The sequence below is a fragment of the Rhinoderma darwinii genome, chromosome 1 (assembly GCF_050947455.1).
Source record: "Rhinoderma darwinii isolate aRhiDar2 chromosome 1, aRhiDar2.hap1, whole genome shotgun sequence".
Classification (NCBI taxonomy): Eukaryota; Metazoa; Chordata; class Amphibia; order Anura; family Rhinodermatidae; genus Rhinoderma; species Rhinoderma darwinii.
The window spans coordinates 200598449-200611044 of NC_134687.1; the positions used below are offsets into that span (position 1 = coordinate 200598449).

The 12596-nt window shown below is 42.9% G+C and overlaps 1 protein-coding gene across 1 annotated transcript; it reads left to right on the forward strand.

Annotated features, from left to right (window-relative positions):
- The first annotated feature begins 4620 nt into the window (after window positions 1-4620).
- Window positions 4621-7237, forward strand: LOC142739134 (permeability factor 2-like). Its single transcript, XM_075849796.1, has 4 exons — window positions 4621-4736; window positions 4919-5051; window positions 6182-6277; window positions 6624-7237. Exons 1-4 carry the CDS (start codon window positions 4670-4672, stop codon window positions 6658-6660), a joined length of 333 nt encoding a protein of 110 aa, XP_075705911.1. The 5' UTR covers window positions 4621-4669; the 3' UTR covers window positions 6661-7237.
- The last annotated feature ends 5359 nt before the right edge of the window (window positions 7238-12596 follow it).

The following is a 12596-nucleotide window of genomic DNA, read 5'->3' on the forward strand; positions in this document are numbered from 1 at the left end:
ATGCACTATTACGGCTTACAGATGTCAAAGAGAAGGACCCCCACTTGGGACCCCCCTCTTTGAGCCAGAACGGACAACCACTCTGGCACACATTAGCCGCCCATGTATTATATAGACAACCATTTATCTGAATGGCTGCCATGTAATACTACATTTCACCTGAAGCAGCAGCCCACATTGTTCCCTTGGCCGGACTTCTGGCCAGAAAAGTGTCCTCTTGGCAAAGGCATGTGTCAGTATACCATTTTTCACCTGTATTGAAAAGTGCAGTTGTCTAATGCACATAAATAGCAAATATTAACATAAGGGAGGATCTACATTACAATGATTCTCACAAGCCTGTTTTGGCTTTCTTCACGAATAATAAAATCTTGTGTGATGCATGTCTAGAAAAGCAAAAGAAAGAAAAAAAATAGAAGCAGTTCTACATATTCACTTGAGAAACCAGTGAAACTGCATTTCCCAGGTGAGGGTGTGTGTGCATATATATATACATAAAGAGAGAGATACCAGTTTTCTCAAAGTTAAACTGGAGTTTGGTGTATTCATGAGAAGAGTGTTCCCCCGCCTCTGCCCTTAATGTCATGATTGACGGCTGGCTGCTGTCTATCTGCATACACACTAAACCGTCAATCACTATGAAGAGAACGAGGGGAGGCGGAGGAGCGCTCTTCTCATGAATACACCGGACTCAAACTATGCGTCCAGTCACTGATCGATCCCATTAGCCACACAGCACAACCTGTCCCCACGCTTTGCTTCCCATACGTTGTATGCTGACAGATTCACTTTAAAGGGTTTTTTCCAGGACTTAATATTGATGTCCTATTTCTAAAATGTATGATATATCATCATACCCACAGGACCACTACGATCACCAGAACGAAGTGATCCTCCTGGGCTCTAATTCAAAATATGTAATAGGGCACACCCTTACCATATGCCATTCATAATACTAGCATCATCCTATTTTACAATAGGGCTTTCGGCCCTATCAGATACCAGGGCCCGGGTGCTAGTGCTAACCCTGCCCGCCATATTGCTACACCCCTGAAAACATCCCTACAGGTGGGTGTTGCAAGGTGAGGAAATTTGGTCCTGTAGTCTTTGGGTATGTTCACACGGCAGCGTCCGTAACGGCTGAAATTACGGGGCTGTTTTCAGGAGAAAACAGCACCGTAATTTCAGCCGTAATGGCATGTTGAGGCGCTTTTTGCTGCGTCCATAACGGACGTTAAATGGAGCTGGTTTTCCATGGAGTCCATGGAAAACGGCTCCATTTACGTCTGAAGAAGTGACATGCACTTCTTTGACGCGGGCGTCTTTTTTACGCCCTGCCCTTTGACAGCGGGGCGTAAAAAAAATGACCGTGTGCACAGAACATCGTAAGACACATTCTAATGAATGGGCAGATGTTTGCCGACGCAATGAGACGCTATTTCGGACGTAATTCGGGGCAAAAACACCCGAATTACGTCCGTAAATAGTGTGTGTGAACATACCCATATCATAATCAATTAAAGTGACCATAGATGACCACTGCAAAGCTTACCATCGGGACAGAAGACAGGAAAAACTCATCCATCATCAATTCTGGAACACTCCCTATATTTTGGACAGCTATATTATCTTATCCTCAGGCAACATACATTAAAAAATTCAGGCAGACATACCATATGTGCATCCTGTACAATTGCACAGAGGCCCAGTAGGTGAGGGGCCCACTGTCACCTTAAAAGCAACTTCGTACTGTCTATTTATTAGGTTGCATTTAAGCTAATGAAATGTAATATCTTACATTTATTGATGGATTGTTAGAGAGACATAAGTGAATGCTCTATGTGGAGATACTCGAGAGCTGCCTCATGTACGAATCACAATTTTAAGTAAGAGTAAAGAATTTAGAACACAGATTCATACCAGATGTTTTAGGTGTTGACAAAAACTCTCTATACTCTCCGTAGCGAAAGCGCTGCTGAATTTAGCGAATGAAATGTAGAAAATCTCATGCCCACGCTGCGGAAAAAAATCACTAATATATTGACCTGCTGTGCGGAATTTAAATCCGCAGCATGTCAATTTATGCTGCGTTTTCGTTGATTTTCTGTTGCGGGTTTTCCCCATTGAATTCAATGGGGATGCAAAACCCGCAACAGAAAGCACACTGTTGTGACTTTTGTGGCGGAATTGCAGCAATTGTGCTGCAAAAATCGTAACTCAGGAAAAATAAAATCATACTTACCCAGAACTCTCTCCTTCATCCTGCAGGCCGGCCTCCTGGGATGATGTTTCATCCCATGTGAACGCTGCAGCCAATCACAGGTCTGCAACGTCATCTTAGGAGGCTGAACTATGCGCAGAAGAGAGGGGGTAAGTATGAACCTTTTTTTTTTTCAACGCTGCTTTCCGCAGGGGAAATTCCATCCAACAGACTGTGTGGTTTTTCAGACGGAAGGTGCTGCACGTTCCAGGTCGGATACGCTGCACAGTTTTTACGCAGTGTATCTGACCCATGGGAACCCGGCCTACATGTTCTGTATTAGGCTGGAAGCACACATGCAGTTTTTGAACCAGTCTTTTTAGCAGATTTTCAGACAAACACAGGTGTGTATATAAAAGAGAAGAGACATATCAGTCATCGCTTTTATACATTTCCTTCTTTTTGGATCCACTACTGTGTTTGGTATAAAAAACTGCATCAAAGACTGTCACAAAGATTGCCACGAAAACCGCATGTGTGATTCCAACCTTACATTGCTTTAATTCACCTCTCTCATCTGTTCTGACATGTTTTGTATTTAGTGAAGTGAATGATACTGAAATTCATACAATTCTGACATAATGCTGACAATGACAGTTAGCAGAGCTGTGTCTTTGAAGCTGCATACCTCATTATGTGTTTAAGGCCGCCCACACAAGAGCGTGTTTGGTCCGTGATATACGGCCCGTATGTCGGCCGCATTTCCCAGACCGAACACACTGCAGGGAGCCCAGCTCCTTGCATCATCGTTATCCATGTTTTCAGTACGGGACAGTAGTTCCGCGGAGAGGCAGGGGCACCTAGCATCATACATAACTATGATGCTAGGAGCCCGGCTCCCTGCAGTGTGTTCGGTCCGGGAAATGCGGCCGACGTACGGACCATGTATCACGGTCCGAACACGCTCATGTGTGAGGCTCCTAACCTTCAGTATGGAGGAAATGTGTTTGTAATAAAAATAAAAAAATGAGAAAATATTTTTGCAAAAAGGAATTGATGCATTCTACTACTTATTATAAAGAAATGCTGACATCTGAAGATAATTGTATTGCAAAGATTAAAACATTAATAAAGTTAATAAATTAGCTATGCTATTTAAATTTGCTACAAATGATCAAATTGTAAGCACCCGGTAATATTACGACTAAGCCATAATAGGGCTGCCAAAGAGGGGCATGGAGCCTCTTATTTACCTCTGTATGTCTTGATTTTTTATGCATGTGGGTCATTTTTCTGTCGGATTTGTATAGAACCATATTATGCTCCATGGCATTCTGTATGTACAGTGGTATATGTGCAGCGAATATCTCCATACACAAGATACCTAACAAAGCCTGTGCAGCAGCACAAGGAGGCTGTGCATGAGGAGTTGCATACGGTAAGCCCTGAAGGAAAAGTTCACCTAAATTAAGCTTCTTATCATATAAATGGATAAGTCTATGTTCACACTATGCTGTGAATATGTCAAAACCCAGACAGACCCTCTTTAAAATTCAATGGGGTACATCAGGCGCCGTTCGGATCCATCATATGATGGATTCGGCACAGCGTCATGGCTTCCGTCAAGAACAGAAGCTACGACGCATATGTGAACAGAGCTTTTTAGAGATTTGTATCGGATACAGTTTGAAAATATATGTGTATAGATTTTTTTTTATAAGCAATGAACGTTTTAATAGAATATACAGTCATTTTAAATGTACTGTATTATGAAGCATAATTATTGTCCAATGGGTTTAACTCCATATCATCTGTATACATTTCATAACAATGACAATCACATTTAGTTGCCGCTTTTTGCCAGAAACATAACGCCACTCTTGTCCATGGGTTGTCTATGGTATTGTAGTTCAGACTTATTTAAGTAAATGGGGCTGAGCTGCAACACCAGACACATCCCATGGACAAGAGTGGTGCTGTTTCTGGCAAAAAAAACAACAGCAGGCCCTTTTTTCGAATCCTGCAGAACCTCTTTATATTAATACCATAGTGCAGAACTTAAACTATATAAAAAAAACATTATGGGATGCTAATGACAGCAATTTTTATTGATTCCTTCCGACTTACAGAAATCAGAAAAGATATATACCTATTAAAAAACTATTCGTACATTTTTTGCATATGTATGGGGAACATAAAAAAAAAAATAATGACCACCAAACGTGGTGTTCCAACATCGCCTGCAAATTTTCCCTAGATTGGGATTTCCCTTAGTGTTTGAATGTGTAGCATGACACTTTTACTAACCCTAAGGGTCTGACAGGGCTGGAAATTCCTATTGTGCAATCCCTGCCTCCTGTAGGAAGACACAGTATAAAAGAGCTCAGTAGCAGTTTTTTAAGCAGAACTCTTGAGACAGAGCTAAAAACCACATCTCTTATCAAAGACAAAGGAAGAACATTCCTAACCATGAGAACAAGCGTGAATATCCTTCCATTCCTGGCTGTCTGCCTGACATGCATAGTGCTTTCAGGAGGTAAGAGCTGACTCAAAATTGTACTTTGACGTGAACTGCCTGCACATTTATCTACACCTATAATTAAAAAGTGACAATTATTGCAATGTAAATGACTAATAGTTTATATACTGTAGGTCTCACTACGGTGTTGAGGAATACATGTTCTAGTTTATAAAAACTCATGTATCTTTTCATTACAGGAATGACATTAAAGAGGGCTGGAGAACTTAGATGTCAATGTATAAAAACGGAGCGCAGGCCGATACCTTTAAAGCAAATTCTGAATTTTGAAATTATCCCTAAAGGCCCACACTGCAAGCATTTGGAGGTCATGTAAGTAGTGGTTATTATTTTCTTCTGGAGCTCAATTATCTAAGCTGTATTATAGAATAAAGTTAGGATTAGGGACAATAGCCTCGTCGCCCATAGCAATCAATTATGGTCTATATGTCTTAGGCTTCATGCACATTATGGCTCTGTACAGCCTTCCGACTCCATGTGCCTCCATACAGTCTCCAGTGAATACAGTTCTGCCATGCACATGTGGTCTAAGTCTTCCACAGACCCCAAAAGCGAGGAAATGGGAGACAGGACCCTTTTATTCTCAGGATTGGTGGGGCTCCCAGCGAAAGGACCCTAACTGATCACACTTTAGAAACCTGTCAGTCAGAGATTTCATAAAAGTATTTTAGTGGAAAATAACTTTAAAGGCTATGAAAGCAATTTTTTTAAAAATATTATTAAATAAAAGTATTTTGTGTTTTTAAGCAACTTTCCAAACTACTTTTATTATTTTTTTCTGTTACTTTTAAGACATAGCTTTTATGTATCCTGTATACATAGAAGCTGTATAGTTCTGTCTTAGCCGATTCCGTCAGTTCAGCTGAACTGACGGCTCGGCTGAGAGCGGTCCTACGTGTGTCTCTGACTCACATACAGGGCCCAGCTAATAACTGCCACATCTAAGCCACAGTATTATTTTATTAACGTTATAACAATCAAAGGTAGTCAAAGTTAATTGTTTTAATGATTATATATACAAATAAATCTAGAAAAAAGCAGAGGATTGGAGCAGCACTGTGAACAAATGCCTGACTAGGTTGGTGCAGGGCTTCAAAGATAAAGGAGTGACCTCTCCTTATGTGTTGGATATCCAAAAAAGAGAACGTGAAGCAGCACTCAAATAAAGTGAATTTCTTCATCCAACATGGAACCACAACGTTTCACCTCCTCTATGAAGGCATTTTCAAATTTTTGAAAATGCCTTCATAGAGGAGGTGAAACGTTGTGGTTCCATGTTGGATGAATAAATTCACTTTATTTGAGTGCTGCTTCACGTTCTCTTTTTTGGATACAAATAAATCTATATATACTAGATCAATAGGTATATATACTTATATTTGTGCTTGTGTATCAATTATTATGTTCCAAATCTTTATTTTTATGCTTCTTTCAATCCGCAGTGCCACTGTGAAAACTGGTAAAGAAACAAGTCAAGATATATGTTTAGATACCACCGCTCCATGGGTCAAGAGGATCATTGACAGAACTTTGGATTCGTAAGTGTGAATTTTTCAATAATTTACACATACAGCATTTGCAATGATTATTTTTGTCTGGAAAATATATAAATGTGCTAAGGACATCTGTAGTAGGTTGTGTAAATTATAAAGGCCGTAAAGCTCAGTCCCAAGAACAGTTGCATGCTGTGCTTGGAAAACACATTTAAAGGGGCACGACAGGGTGGCCCAAAGGTTTGACCCCACCAAATAAATATTGACGGCATGTCCTATAAATAGGCCATCAATGTGTATCCCAGTAATGTAATTAAAGTGGAACCAACATTTACTGTTATTTTTGGGAACCAGCATTTACCGTAATTTTTTTTTTCTTTTGCAAATTCAGGTCCAAGACTTCCAAGCCTACAGCATCTAATAAATAAGATCATACCATGAAGCAATAAGACACCCGATGAATGGAGTGAAGGCTAAAAAAGAGGCTCTCTGTAGATGAATTCATAGAGGATATATGGCCTTGAGATTTCCGCATCTCTGCAGAAGTGGGCATTTTCTACTATGTAGAAAACCATGGAATAAATTATCTACGTAAAACCCAACTCAAAAATTTTAAAAATGGAAGCAGATATGGTCTTATTAACTGACCTTATACAGTCTTATGACTTCTATAGTTATAACAATAACCATCTCCTTATACCAGCAATTATGAAAACTGTCAATCAGGGAAAAGGAGTAAAATCCAATAGAAACCTAGTTTTAGCTGACGTTCGTTTATTTCAGAAAATAGAAATGTTTTAATTTCTTTCAATTGAAAAGTATTTTTTTTTATTTATCATATAACATTTCAGTATTAATTGCATTACGTTATTTTTTGTATAAGCTACATAGAGATAGAATTTCTAAAAAAAAAAGGAATAGAAGTAATTTATTTATGTATAGTAATATGGAAATGACTGCAAATGTAATATATTGGTACACTGAAATGTGTTCTGTTTACTGTATTTTGCCTAATCTACTGTACTTTGTAATTATTTTTTTATATAGAATCAGTTAATTATTCAAAATGATGTCATTTATTTATTTGTTTTACATGATTTGTTATTTAATAAGCTTGCTGTCTTGAAAATTTGTTGAATAAATTATTTTTAATCGAAAATTGTTGTCATAGATCCAAATAACGCACAAAAGAAATAGAAAACAAATAGCAATATTTATTTTTTTTGTTTGTGTCTTTTAGGACATTACAAATGGCACTATTCATTATGAGCTATAGTATGATTTATTTATTTTTTGAGGGCAACAGGCAAATTGCATTGTTAAATGGAGAACACAAGTAAGAGACCATTTTAAAGAGGACCTGTCAGCTATCCTGACAAATCTATTTCAGTAAACACTTTTATTCCCCATAATCTAACAATTCTAGAGCATGTTTATTAGAACTCTGAGTTGTGCTGTTCCTCTGTTATTCCTCCTAAACATTTTTGAATAAATTTAGATCTGGGTGTTATTAGTTGGTGTGGGGGTGGGGGGGGGGTTCTACACAGTCTCACAATGTCCAATCAGTTCAGACAGAGTAAAACTGTGTAGGAACACTCCCTCCCAACAAGTAAAACCCAGTTGTCAATTTAGTAATAAATTTCCATGAGCAATAACAGAGATACGTAAGAGCGCTAAGAGTTCACACTACTGTTACTTTCAGTTTACGTCTCTTCCGTCAGAGGAGGAGGGGAACGGTACATTAAACGGAAAGCGACCATTTCAATGGTAATTCTTTTGTATCAGTTGCTTTCAGTTTGTCTCCGTTTGCCAGGTTTCCGTTTTTTTGAACGGAAACAAAAGTGCAGTCTGACGGAAACCTAGCGAACGGAGACAAACGGAAAGCAACAGATACAAAATAATTACCATTGAAATCAATGGTAATTCTAACGGAACCGTTGCTTTCCGTTTAATGTATCGATCCTCTATTCCTCTGACGGAAGAGAGGTAAACTGATAGTAACGCCAGTGTGAAAGAAGCCTAAGCAAAAATGCTCTAGAAGATTTATTTTTATGGGAAATACAAATATGTTACAATAAAATAGACATGTCAAGTCATCTTTAAAGGAAATGTATCATTAGAAAATTATATATTATTTAAATTAGGTTTCTGCTATGTTTATATATATATATTTTTAAATGCTGTTGATTATTTATGTGTCTATATATATTGTGAGGGTATAAAGCTAGAGGGCGGTGGAGAGCGACCCAAAAACATGGTTAAAAAAGACCTTGTCCTCACCCGTCCAGAGACAACTCCTGGAGTAGAGCTAAAATCAGGGAAGGACTGTTCGTGTCTTGTAGGAAGCAGGTGAACTGTGGACCAGTTGGAGCCAGATAGGTGGTCTGTCCCAAGAGGACTAGCATTCAGAAGGAACTTGATTGAGCTCCGTGAGAGCCAGAGTGCTGATGCGGGACCTCAGTAATAGTACTATTTGCCTCCAGATGTTAGTTAGGGTTTAAGTAGTGAGGTAGTGCCCTATGTGTGGGTTAGGATGTTTATTATTTTCAATTCTGCAATCATTTGAAATCTGCATAAAGCAATTTCCTTAGGATGAATGTTTCAGTCTAGGAAGCTGTTACCTTTGATGTTAAACAGGGCTGGCTTTTGGGGTGTGCGTCCTGTGCCATCGCACAGGGCGCATCACCCCAGCAGGTGGAAGGGGGCGCTGCGCTGGCTCCCTGCCCCAGCTTGTGAAGTGCCCGAGCCCGGCGACTCTGCAGCTGCCTTTACGCTCGGGCCCTCCTTCTCCGCTCAGTGGCGTAACTACTACTTTAGCAGCCAAAGCGGCTGCTAGCGGCACCACAGGGCATGACGGCGACCATGCCGCCCGCCGGGACGTGTTCTCCCATGCCCGGTGGCACTGATAGCAGCTGCTTTGCCTAATACAGTGGTAGAGACGCTACATTCAATAGTATATGCGTCCTTAGGACGCAGATGCCATTGAATCCTATGACAGAGCAGGGAGGTATCGCCGCAGGATCACAGGATCACCACACCACAGGATCACCACAGGATTACGCCGGCCTTTGCAAGGATCCATATTCAGTGGCCAGCCCCTTTTACTAGGCCTAGCGCTCACACAACAGTCCCCAGCACGGCTCAGTGCCTGAAGAAGGTCAACAAGACTGAAACGTTGCACTCAGCCTGTATTGTCCATGGCTGTGGGCTGTCAGCTCCAACCTCCCCCTTACAGCCGCAGCCACGAGTCGGCAAGTGCTGGCCCCAGCCTCCTCCTCAGGAGACGCCAGCGCTTGCATCCACTCACCTCGGCCGGATCCCGTACTCAACTCCAATTTGTGTGCAGGATACTTTTTACTGATATGCAAGGATCCGGTCGGCGTTGTGGAGCAGCTCCATTTGTCATTGGAACGGGACCTAGGTGAGTAAAAGTTTTTGTTTTTTTTTGTATTTGTTTGGGGGGCACTGTCTACAAGGGGGAAGTGGGAGGCTACTGTTTACAAATGGGAGGTGGGGGCTGTAAGGCACTGTTTACAAGGGGGAGGTGTGGACTGTATGGTACTACCTACAAAGGGGAGGTGGGGGCCTGTATGGCACTGTTTACAAGGGGGAGATCGGGACACTGTTTACAAGGGAGAGGTGGGGGCACTGCCAGACGTACAAATGTTCTTCCTGGAGGAATGTCACTAACCTGCAGAGGTTTCACGGAGATGCAGGAAGGATCAATAATATTCTGTGGGGACTCCACAGTGTCCTCAGTTACAAACGACCTAGACAAGGCATCGGCCCTCACATTCTTGTCGGCAGGTCGGTAGTGGAGTTTGAACCAGAACCGAGCAAAGAACAACGACCACCTGGCTTTACGAGGGTTCAACCGTTGACCCGTCTGTAAATAGGTCAGACTCTTGTGATCCGTGAAGACCAGGATAGGATGGACTGCGACTTCCAGTAGATGTCTCCACTCCTGCAGTGCCAGCTTGATGGCCAGTAACTCCCGATCCCCAATCGAGTAGTTGCGCTCTGCAGAAGAAAACAGTTTGGAATAGTAGCCACATACCACAGTCTTGCCATTAGAACCTCTCTGGAACAAGAGTGCACCTGCACCAACAGAGGAAGCGTCTACCTCTAAAGAAAACTGTAGGGACACATCAGGGTGGTGAAGAATAGAGGCTGACGTGAAGGCTTTTTTTAAGGTCTAAAATGTGGTTTCTGCCTCCGGAGTCCACATTTTGGCATTCATACCCTTTTTTGTGAGGGTAAAGATGGGGGCTGTCAATGACGAGAAGTTGGGAATGAACAGCCGGTAGAAGTTGGCAAATCCCAGGAAGCGTTGTATGGCCCTTAAGCCTTGGGGGTGTGGCCACTCCAGGACAGCCTTTACCTTCTCAGGGTCCATCTTGAGGCCCTGATTGGAGATGATATAGCCCTGGAAGGGAAGAGATCTTTTTTCAAACATGCGCTTCTACAGCTTGGCATAGATGATTCTCCCTTAAACGAAGCAACAACTGGCTGGCGGACATGACTCTGATGAGTTACTGGATCTGGGGAAAAAATCGAAATGTCATCGAAATACACCACAACACAGATATAGAGGAGATCACGAAAAATGTCATTGATAAATTCTTGAAACACCGCAGGGGAGTTACACAGGCCGAAGGGCATAACTAGGTATTCATAGTGCCCATCACGTGTATTAAATGCGATCTTCCACTCATCACCCTGATGAATCCGAATCAGATTGTAGGCCCCCCGCAAGTCCAGTTTAGAAAAATAATTGCCCCCCCCGTATGCAATCCAACACTTCCGAAATCAAAGGCAATGGGTACCTGTTCTTCACCGTGATCCGATTGAGGCCTCGGTAGTCAATGCAGGGTCAGAGGGGTCCATCCTTCTTCTTGACAAAGAAGAGCCCAGCTCCAGCCGGGGATGAGGACTTACGAATGAAGCCCTTCTCCAGATTCTCCTTGATGGAGGTCGACATAGACTGAGTCTCTGGCAGGGAGAGAGGATATACTATACAGAAAGGAGGAGATGAATCAGGAACCAAGTCGATCGGACAATCATATGCTCGGAGTGGCGGCAAGGTCTCCGCTTCCCTTTTATTGAAGATATCAGAGAACATAGAGAAACAAGAAGGCCACCCTGCCAATGACTGATGCGGCAAAGACTGCGGTGTATGGATATGACCCAGACAGCAGTCGAGACACTTGGGACCCCACTGGAGAACCTCTCCAGAGTTCCAATCCAGGACTGGGGCGTGCAAACGGAGCCAAGACAAACCCAACAGCCCGGGTTTGACGACCTTGGGCAGGACAAACAGGGAGATGAGATCAATTTGAAGAGCTCCCACTTGAAGTCCCAATGGCTTGGTCACAGACAAAACTGGGTCAGGCAATGGCAGTCCATCTACCGAGGCGACAATCAACAGACTTTCCAGACAGACAGTGGGCAACTGGAGAAGATCCACAAGGCCTTGACAGATGAAATTAGCTGCAGAGCCAGAGTCCAGGTAGGCAGAGATCAGATGGGGTTTCTCGCCAGCAATGATGGTCACAGGAATAAACAGTTTGGAGGAGAGTTCACGATTAAATGCAGTGGCGCCCAGGGTTGTCTCTCTAACCAGACCTAGGTGTTGTTTTTTTTTGGCTTTTATGGACACAGACGCACAACATGGCCGGGGTGACATGCCCTTAAATTGACCAGTGAGGTCCATGGCCTGAGCGTACTGTCACGATGCGGGGTATGGACCCACTGGGCTGTACTGCGTAGCGAGATAGCAGCTGGCCAAACAGGTATGGTACAGAGTCTATAGTCCAGAAAGGTTACCTGAGGCAATGTAGACAGTAGAAAGGCAGGCTCGGCTGGGACCAGGCGGCAGGTAGACGTCAGGCGTGGAGTAGCAGAACAGGCGTGGAAATGCAGCACAGCACGACAACAGCTCAGCACGGCAGTAGACCAGGATAGTACTGGATAGCACGGGAAACAGGTACGGGGAACACTGGGAAGCTGGAAGACACTTAGGAGACCATTTGCAAGAAAATCTTTGGGAAACAACAGCAACGCTCAGGCGAGGATCAGAAGGCCTTCTTATAGTCCAGGAAATCATGTGAGTTGATGATGATGATTTGCATACGCGCGCGCTGGCCCTTTAAGAGCGGGCACGAGTGTGCGCGCACCCTCCGGGAGACAGTCTCGATACCCGTAAGTGAGTGCCGGCGCCTCACAGGGGACGACGCAGCACAGCAGCAGGATGTCCATGGCCGCGGTCGTCGAGGGGTAAGTTAGAATGACGGACTGCGGCCATAGACTTTACAGGGACATTATACTGTGTAGGGGCACTACAGGGGGCAAAATACTGTGTGGC

Excerpts from the sequence above, each read along its gene's own strand:
- LOC142739134 (XM_075849796.1), top strand. The coding sequence starts at position 4,670 with ATGAGAACAAGCGTGAATATCCTTCCATTCCTGGCTGTCTGCCTGACA. Across the intron at positions 4,737-4,918 it reads ATGCATAGTGCTTTCAGGAG|GAATGACATTAAAGAGGGCT; the intron begins GTAAGAGCTGAC and ends TTTTCATTACAG. Across the intron at positions 5,052-6,181 it reads TGCAAGCATTTGGAGGTCAT|TGCCACTGTGAAAACTGGTA; the intron begins GTAAGTAGTGGT and ends TTCAATCCGCAG.